This window comes from Thunnus thynnus, chromosome 11, assembly GCF_963924715.1.
Source record: "Thunnus thynnus chromosome 11, fThuThy2.1, whole genome shotgun sequence".
Taxonomy (NCBI): domain Eukaryota; kingdom Metazoa; phylum Chordata; class Actinopteri; order Scombriformes; family Scombridae; genus Thunnus; species Thunnus thynnus.
This window is the reverse complement of record NC_089527.1, coordinates 24,045,847-24,056,172: the sequence shown is the minus strand read 5'-3', so window position 1 is coordinate 24,056,172 and position 10,326 is coordinate 24,045,847. Positions and strand designations below refer to the sequence as shown.

General features: G+C 35.8%; 1 protein-coding gene across 1 annotated transcript; it reads left to right on the top strand.

Moving 5' to 3' along the window:
* Window positions 1-255: 255 nt before the first annotated feature.
* On the top strand, window positions 256-9,868 carry scel (sciellin). Its single transcript, XM_067604001.1, has 25 exons — window positions 256-434; window positions 1,828-1,865; window positions 2,481-2,592; window positions 2,818-2,880; window positions 3,038-3,109; window positions 3,222-3,254; window positions 3,403-3,444; window positions 3,552-3,596; window positions 3,692-3,736; window positions 3,826-3,897; window positions 3,983-4,051; window positions 4,725-4,796; window positions 4,903-4,971; window positions 5,076-5,129; window positions 6,426-6,488; window positions 6,605-6,658; window positions 6,751-6,792; window positions 6,889-6,957; window positions 7,047-7,094; window positions 7,195-7,245; window positions 7,951-8,013; window positions 8,115-8,189; window positions 8,353-8,461; window positions 9,097-9,199; window positions 9,333-9,868. Exons 2-25 carry the CDS (start codon window positions 1,841-1,843, stop codon window positions 9,347-9,349), a joined length of 1,467 nt encoding a protein of 488 aa, XP_067460102.1. The 5' UTR covers window positions 256-434; window positions 1,828-1,840; the 3' UTR covers window positions 9,350-9,868.
* The last annotated feature ends 458 nt before the right edge of the window (window positions 9,869-10,326 follow it).

The window sequence follows — 10,326 nt, the reverse complement described above, 5'->3', positions numbered from 1 at the left end:
AGATTACTATTTTTAATAGTGTCACCATTAAATCATATTCCATTTCCAATTTAATGCTGTAGTAAGATAGAGGAGCACAGAATCCCACACCTATTCACGAGTTATGCTTCCTTGACACTAAGTTGAATTGCAGGTCTTTCAGCACTCCACCCAGTTCCATTTGTTCAACCTCAAAACAGAATACAGAGCAATTAATAAGGTATAGATGGTGATGACGGAGAGAGAAAAATGCATAGAGAGAGAGAAAGAGAGTATTTGATTGTTGTCTGAAGCCCCACCCTTGTGTGGCCTTGGAACCTCCTCCCTTAAGGTTAAAAGGATATGAAGGAAATGATAAGGGTGTAATTGCAAACTGCAGAGTAATAGACAGGTGTTAAGACCTGAACTATAGTGAGAGTTTCTTTGTCCTGCGAATTACAGAGCTTTCTGTCGAGGTATGTACTCAATCTTTTTTTTCCAAATCCTTTGTCAGTTTGCAGTTTCCGCTACAGACTTAGGAAAAACATGCTTAGATGAATTTTAGTGATTTAATGTGTGGTACTTATTTCTGTAATAGCAAATGATACACTGGTCCTGGAAAAATACATATTGTATTATGTAATTATGTGTGTGTGGGTCTGTAATAGGCTACTTTCGGGGACAAATTTCGGACTTAAGACCAGTTAATTGCAGACAAAAGCTGTGTCCCCAATTGGGAAAAAGCCGATTTTTGGGTCAGTGGTTAAGGTTAGGGTAAGGATTAGGGTTAGGTTAAGTAGTGGTTATGGTTAGGGTCAGGGCTAGGGTTAGGGTTAGCGTAAGTCTCCAGAAAATGAATGTAAGTCTTTGTAATGTCCCCAAAAGTGACCTAGGACAACGGGTGTGTGTGCCTGCATGTATGTGTGTGTGTGTGTGTGTGTGTTCATTACCCAATCTACTTTTTAAGAGACCTTACTCTGAGGAATGAAATACATGTCTTACTGATATATTGATTCATTATAGACTGGGAGACATCACACACACACACACATACACACATTCTGGGATTTATTTTCCAGCTTGCTGTTAACTCCTCTACATCAATGATTTGGATTTTTAGGTGCTAACCTGTACGCTTGGATCAGCACCTTTTGCTTTGATGAAGTTCTCAGTTCAGGCTGCCAAACTGCAATAAGATCACTGATCTATCTGCTCTACTAAAACTTCTTCACACAAGCCAAAATAATGCAAACTAAAGCACTAAACAGCTGCTCTTTTTTTGGAGCAATTGCAGTCATCAGACAGTAGATTGTGTGACTGATATATGGACAAATTTTTGCATTCAACCTCCCTCACAGCTGTAAATGTCTGCCGTAATGCCTCCGATGCTTGTTGTATTGAGCGTACATGTAGTTGAAAGAGCACAATCTTTCAATCACAATCAGTAGCTACTGGCATGTCGCTGGTCGCCCCTGTGTTTTGCTGACAACGATGTGTTTGGGGAAGGTGTGTTATGGAGGGTGGGTGTGTCTTCATGTGGGTAGGGATCAAGACAAACCAGTTTGGGTTGAGCAGAGCTGAAGCTGATATGCTGGAGACACGCTGACAAATGCAGCATGTCAATCATGTTCACTCAAGCAAGTGAATGAAAGTGTGCTTATGAGGAGACGAAATGACGTAAAGATACCATAGATAAAACACACTGATTCCTAAGCTCTTTGAGTTCACATTTACTGATCTCAGGTTGCACTACAACACTGAACATACATTGTACATGAAAGGTCTCAGTCCACAGTACCACCTAGTGGCTAATATACTGTAGTTTTATTATGTGGTGAATTCTCTTGTCTTGTTCTTTCACACTTACAGGTGAAAACACAAAATGAGCCGATATCCAGCCCAGACTCGTAAGTATAGAGAAACATCTTGTACTAAAATGGCACATAGAATGAAATTTCATGAAGAGCAGATAGATTTGTCACATGCTGATACAATGTGTGCAGTAAAATGCAGGGTAGCATACTAAAAAGATTAGAATGAGAGTAAAAATAAGAATTAGAAAAAGAAATATGAAAGATAAAGATTCAAAGACAAAAAATGATAAATAATAGCATTAAATATGTAAATATATAAATATTAAAGTGCTATGGCATATATTGGCCCACTGTGTAGGTATGGGCTGTGCAATTTTTCAGTATACAAAAATGTAAAATTCACAGTTGTAAGGAAAATGAATACAATTTTGTACATGCATGCAAATGTGCATTGTTAAACAATTATATAACTGTATTAAATCATAACTGTTCACAATCTCAATGCATCCGTTCAATTTTTCTCTTTCTCCACATACATATGGCTAATAGTAGGAGCATAGCCACATGTTATTTATTAGATATTTAATGGTGCTCTCTTGTATTACATTCATATAATTCAATATACATCTTTATGTGTTTCAAAGATGTGTAACTGCTTTGAATCTGTAAGTTGGAGACGCTCATGTCTTCCTTGTCTTGTGTTTGCAGGTAAAACCACTAGCCCCAGCCAGGCAATTGACGACAGCAAGAAGAAGACATCTCTCCTGAAAGATAACAGCTGGATCAGAAGAAACAACGATGAGGAGGAGGAAGATGTCGAGTAAGTAATGTTTACTCATAGGCTGATACTTTTTCAACACAGGCACACAGACACACCTAGGGAATGGCAACTGTTGGGTGTGACTTGTACTTCATATCTCTGTTTGCCTTCATCTTTAAAAAAAAAAAAACAGCCTTCCACTACATTCCTTCTTGCACAAGTTATTGTTGAGTCATGCCTGCTGGTATGAGTGAGTGAACTTCTTATCCTTTTTTCTCTCCACAGCCGAGACCCAAACTTTGGCAAATCTGTTCTCAGCCGGTACAAATCCAGTGAAACGCTTGTGAGGTAAAACAAACATTTCAACCCTTTATATAAACATTTCCTCAAATAAAGGAATAAATAATGGAAAACTATTGTTTATTCTGGTGACTGGATTTAATATAAATAGTCATTTGAGCCATCCATCCTTTAATTAATGTAATTTATTATCTTTTGGTTATAGCCCAGACGCTGATCAAACAAAACCCACCAAAACTACAAACAATTCAGTATCTGTGCATGCTCTCACCAAGAGGTAAAATTCTGGTATCTTCTTCTGATAATTTATTTAGATTTTTTTAAATATCTATACAAACATATAAGGGGATTGTGACAAGAGCCATCAATTGTGATTTCTGTCATTGCAGATTCGGTGGAAGTCAAGATGAACTGAGGAGCAGGTTGGTACAGTGTTTATATTTTTATCCTCTGCAGACACACAGCACAACACTGTTATTGATTTTCCTGTCAATTCTTGCTTCATCCAAGTCAAGACACTTCTATAACTTTAACTAGAATTGTGGCTTAATAATGCTTCTCTACTGGCAGCACCCTCCCTCCCAGGAAGACCCCACCCTCATACACCAGGAGGTACATTTTCATAATAACACAACTAATGATACAATATAACTAATGATACAATATACTGTAGCTATTTTTTTTAGAAATCATCTGAATGATCTACTTCTTTGTTGCAGCACACATTCATCCCTGAAGTCTCCACTCCCAGATTCTCCCAAAACGTATGTAAAGCTCCAGTCCAATACATAGAATGCAAAAGTCAACAGAGAAACATTAAATATAGTGTGTCATCTTGTGTTTCTCAATGTCAATATAGCACTACCCCATCCAAGACTACTGTCACAGAGGAACCTAAAACAAGGTACACAACATATACCTGCAACAAACCAACAAGGAAAAATATCACACTGAGACATCTTGTAAATCTATTTTGTATTACTTCTCCTTCAGCACCACAACCTCTACAGTCACCAAGAATGGCAAAACCACTGAGACCACCATCACCACCACCCAGAGTGTTAGGTAGAGAATACAGCATTAATATGTAATATCAATAAATTATATCACATGAAGTCTGTGTCAGATTTATGACAAAGTTTTCTTGCAGATCACCTGTGTCTAAATCTCCCACCAAGACTGAGACATTCACTGAGCGGGTCAAGTCTTCCAGCAAAGGGTAAAACTATACTTTACTTAAGTAAAAGTACCAATACAACACTGCAAAAATGCTTAATTACAAGTAAAAGTAAAAAATATTACTGAAGTAAATGTGCCAAAATATTATCAGCAAAATGCACTTAAAGTATCAGAAGTACTGGTTAACTGGTTATTATTATATATTACATTATTAGGCTGTTAATGCTGATATACATACTGTTGTATTGAGGTGTAACAAGTTTTATACAGGAGTTTAGCCCAGGGGTTTCTCTAATCTTTGCTTTTTTGTGAAATATTAGATTATTTTACCACTTTGGGCCTCAAACAGTAATTTCATTGTATCATCTGAGAAGTTTAGAGGGGAAATCTTAAATAATACATTATGTTTTATGATCTAATCTAATGTTTTTGCTGTAAAATTCTAACCTGTGAACTAGTAGTTGTCAGATAAATGTAGTGGACTAAAAAGTATAATATTTCTCTGAAATGTAGTGAAGTAGAAGTACAAGGTGACAGAAAATGGAAACACTCAAGTAAAGTACCTCAAAAGTGTACACTATAGTAAATGTATTTGTTTACTTTTCATCGCTGCTACTTCTTCTAAAATTAAGACTTTAGAGATCTACAGTATCATCTTGGCTTGATCTGTGATTAAATGAGAGACTGATTATTTGTCACATCTTTTCACAAAGGTCAGTATACCCAACCTTCTCACCTAGCAGAACAAGCAAAGTGACTGAGACGACTGTTACCAACAGTAAAGAGTAAGATATTGTCTGATTATAAGAAAAAATCTTTGTGGAATTACAATTTAAATCCATACATCATCTATACCGTAATTTAACCTTTCTTTAATTTTTTTCTGTGCAGTGCGGAGGACAAACTTTATGACACTCTCATCCCCTCACCTGTCAAGGATGATTTCTCACCCAAAGACAGGTGATATTTTCACTCATCAAGCCCACAAGACACATTATATAAATCATGGTGCTAAGAAATCAGTAATTATGTGCTGTAATATGTGTGTATGTTCTTCTTTACAGCAAAAAAACCATCTCCACAACTGAGACTGTGATTGTGAAAAGCAGTGATGATGAGTGAGTATCACCACACAGTGGGTCTAATGCAGGGAGGGCTGTATACAATCTTGGTGACATTACTTTATATTCAAGTTAGTCAGATGAAAGTGCTTTAGTTTTTTTCAGAGATAATATTTTTTTTAAAGGCAAGTGGTATTTAATATTTTGAATGAAAACACTAAAACCACAATCTATTACAGTATTACAGAGTAACATGTTCCGTCATTACAATGAACACTCTCACTTTAGTTTATTGTGAGTCAGTCCTACATCAACGGCCATAAATATTCACTAGAGCCCAAAATGTGTATCAATCCGCCGCTGAAAATAGTCCCCAACAAATGCACTATCTACTCCTGTTTGAGTGATGTTTGCTAAGAACTATGGTGCCCAGCTGTTTGAGAAAGATTTAAAGATGTACATCTTCAGTAGGAAACAGTGGGCTTGAGGATCCACAGATAGAGTGGGAATAGATAGAGAGGGAAGTCACAAAGGACTAAGAGATAGAATAATGTATTGTTGGGATTTGGTGACAAAAAGAAAAACATAGAATAATGTATGCCCTATCCTTTAAAACTATTACTTCAACAAGGATATCCATTACATATTGCAGTGTCACTAACAGTGCATACAGCCTCTCCAGAGCCCTTACATAATGAATTTTCATCTCTACCTCAAGAGACATGTAGGCTAATTGAAGGCCCAGATGTAGGTGTGTGAGTTGTCTATAGTGTGGTCTTGCAATGCCTGGTGTCCCCTTCAGTGTGTCTGTCTGCCTTATAGCCATGGAACAAAAATAAGAAACGGATAGAAACAGTATGATGACATTTTTAAGTTATAGGGACACTCCATCAATTTTACACGTAAAGACCAGTTTACTTGTCATGGCGAGTAAAACCAAGCCAGTAAAAACAGATGTATAATGTCTTCTGTGGCTATGAGGGAGATTTTCTAAGTTTGAAAGATGAGGGTATTACACAGGCAGGGGAGGTCTAATGAAAGATGCTGAGTTGCATTATGGGAATTGTAGGATCCAGCATTTTTGAAGCTTAATTCAGCCTTTGCTGCATCAGTTTTGACCCGTCTGTTTCTTGTGATTAACCTGCTGGAATTCCCCATACCTATAAATGACCTTACCGGTATTGGGATTTTTTTTTTCATAATACTTTGAGTGGTGTATGATGACATGCTGTTCAACAAGAAATGTTTAAATGACATGTGAAAAAATTATCGTACCCCTCATCTACCGCAGCTCACTGTACTAACCACTGATTAACAAATGATTTAACTGATGTTGAAATAATTTCTCTGCAGTGCTGAGGACAAACTCTATGATACACTCATCCCCCAGTCTATCAAAGATGATTTCTTCGACAGGTGATATTTTTATTCAAGCCTACACATTGATTTTGAAGGGTCTTAATGTCAGTTAATCATAATGTCATTGATTATTATCAATCACTATGTAATAATAAATATTCTTTTTATTACAGCAAAACACCTGTCTCCAGCACTAAGACTGTGACAGTGAAAAGCAGCACTGATGGGTGAGTTACTGCAGGATGACTTACACACAGTGTCAGTAACATTAAATACCAGACAGTCAGATGAAAAATATTGTCTTGTTTTGTTTTTCCAGAGATGGCATCAAAACTACAACCACAAAAAGGACTTCCTCTACGTAAGATAAACAATCATTTTTGGAATAAATACACTCTCAAAAAATTAGGATTGCTTTAATAAACACCATATATTGATAATATTGTTGTCTTTACAGGGCTGAGGATGATCTGTATGATACCCTCCTGCCTAAAGGCATTACATCTAGTCTATCGTCTCCAGACAGGTGAGATGTCTCAGTGGATAACTTAAAGAAAACAAACAACCATATAATTATCCTGTCAGTGGAACATCACATTTTCATTTTCACAACAGTACAAGAATCACCAAGAGAGAGACTGTCACGGTGGACAGCAGCAGAGGGTGAGCGTTGGAAATGAATGACTGAGAATGTGCAATGGTTCTTTGTATGTACAGTGTATTCATCCCAGTTTCTTCTGACGATGTTTTTTGTGCCATGTAGCGGAGAAAGCCCTACTCTGACATCGCCATCCTCCCCCCGCAGAACCCCCAGGTAACCATGCCATGACATAAGCATTACATTTAAGTGTTACATTATGGTAAGATGGGGGAACATCCCCTGCCCTTAAGAGTCTACTTACAGAGAAAATACTGGATAAGTGCTGGAATGGGATTTCAGTATGTACAGTATGATTGTCCATAAATCAAAGCAGCTTTGGTTCTAATGTGTTGGTAGAGTATTAAATGTAGTGTTGTGGTAAATCAGAGTTGAGTCATTTTGATTTTAGGTATCTACATATTTTATAATTTACATAAACAATACTATCTAATCACAAAAATAAACATGTTTATTGATTCTCATTTACTAAAATGAAATATTTTTTAAATAGGCTACCTTATTGATGTTTAGCTTTGAAGAGTTTAGCCCTCAAACAAAACAAAATAACAAACAATATTTCACCATTTTTACATTTTAAAGAGTGGTCTATGACTAAATAATTGATTATTCTTAACTAATCTTTGTTGATCTTAATGTTAAATACAGCTACCATTTAGGTTTTATGTCTAAATAAAATATTACATATACAACTGACAGTCCGTAGTGGATGTAGACAACACATAGACATTAGTTTTACTGGCATATACAGTATATCTTCCTCCATCTTAGCCATACAGTCTCCTTCTATAACACCCTTCCTTACATAATGATTTTTCGTTCTCTCACATGTTAATAATGGTTCTTTTTCTCTTTTTATAGTTATGACTACTCCAGTATCAACAGTCCCAATGTCTACACCACTACATCATACAGGAGCAGCAGGTATTGGATGATCTTTAATATGGCTAGTGTCAATATTTGTGTGCAAACATTTATGAAAGTAAAGACTCGTCTGGAAACTGATAAATGTGTAACTCTCAAAGCAGGTCAGATGACAATCTGTCAAGTCCAATCTACTCTAAACCCTCCGTGAAGAGTACGTACTCAACACCTGAGAGGTAGGAAAAGTGTAACGACATTCTCTCTTGAAAACAGTAGTTTAAGCAAAAAAACTTTTTTTTTTTTTTTTGTCAAATTACTGTTTCCAAGGTCAAGAATGAACTTAAAACGCTTAATATTAATATAACGTAATACACTTTATAAAACTCCTGTCCCATATAGGACTGTGCTTGAGAAAGACCTGTGCACCATCTGCCGTAAGCCCTTCACTGGTGAAGCCAAGATGGTCCTCGATGACATGAAGATCAACTGCCACGCTTCCTGCTTTAAGGTGAGCAGATTAGATTTAAGACGTTTCTGTACTTACACAAAGGTCAAGGTCAACAAGCTATGGTTGAAGAATAGTTACTGTACATGCTTTACTTAAGTGAAAGTAGCAATACCACAGTGTAAAAATACTAGCACAAGTAAATTACACTAAATTAACTTATAAAAGAGTGAATAATACTATAAGTAAAACTATGTATCATCAGAAAAGTTTTTTTTTGTTACTATTGAGAATTAAAGTATAAGCAGCATTGTAGTGTAGCTCTTTGTAGTTTAATCAGTAAAAATGCATTTATAAAGTGATCCTGCTATATATTTTGTACGTAAACACCCACAGGCCACTGGCACAGGTGTTTTAACTTATGTTGCCTAATTAGATGTCTTCTGCCATTTGGTTTTATTGTACAGTGTACAGCTGTCAGATAATTGTAGTGGAGTAAAAAGTACAACATTTCCCTCTGAAATGTAGTGGAGAAGAAGTATAAATTTTCACCACATACTTAAAATATATTTAAAAGACAAGTTCCATCCTTTAAGTACAGTACTCAAGTAAATGTACTTCCCTCCACTGGCAAATCATGAACTGTGCAGCTGAGTGCTCAGCGTGTCCTCATGCAAGTGTTTGTTTGTGTTTGACAGTGTGAGGTGTGTAACAGCACTCTGGGTCATATGAAAGCTGGGGACAGTATGTGGATCTACAAACACATGGTGCACTGCGAACACTGCTTTGAGGTCACCAGAGGTAAAAAAAAAATTAAAAAAAAAAGAAAGAAAATAATAAAATACCCTCAGGTCTTCATTTTCCTGAACTTCAAAATCCAATATTTGTTTACTTTACTTACTAAAAAACAAGTCTATCTTTTTTTTTTCCACAGACAAATGGCGACGCTGAGTTTATCCCAAAGCTTTGGGGGAGAAAAAGAACATGTGATTATCAATATGTTTTGGGTGACATGTTGCTGATACTGTAGATCTTTTGGTGTTTTGACAATTATTAAGGTGGATTTATGTAACTATTCAGCATGTTATACTGTCTCTGTATCATTTCTGATATTCTCTGAAGCCAGCAGCCTTTAGGAAACTCTTATATGTAACATGATAAGAGATATTGCAATATTTAGGGCCGGGGGCTTTTTCTGTGTGCAATAAAGGCAATCAATGCATTTTTATCTATCAATACATTGTATATGTTTGCTCTTTAATTGCTCTTATGTATGAATAATGATGATCACAATTTCATGTATATTTTATTCTCTTAATAGAAAAAAGTAAAATTTCTAATGATGATTATAATTTCTTAGGTAAACTACACAAGAATGAAATGGAACAAAATAAAGCAGAAGAGATTTGCATTATTTGACAGAATGTGGTTTTTCTCAAATTGTACTAATTGAATTGAGTTTAACTGTATTAATTTATATTAATGGAATAAAATATAAGATGATTCCTTTTTAAGAGGTTTTTAGTCCTATATATAGAAATATTATATATCAAAATTTCTTCACTGCCTTCATTTGTATATACAGTACAGTAGACAATATATTTGCTAAATCCCTCTGTATCTAAAAACATTACCAAAAGTTTACCAATGCATATTCTTAAGAAAACAACAACAACAACAACAACACATAAATAATAAAAACTAAGGAGGCATAGAATCAAAATTGCAGAAGCCAAAGAAACAATAAAATGATATAATATACATAGATGTACACATACACAGTATATGTATACTGTACACACATATACACACATACCCATACCCGATAAACATACATACATATACACATGAAGTTGCACCAAGCTAAGTGAATGCTTGATCTGAAAGGAAACTATTTTCTCCCATCCCACCACTCTATCCCCGTCCCA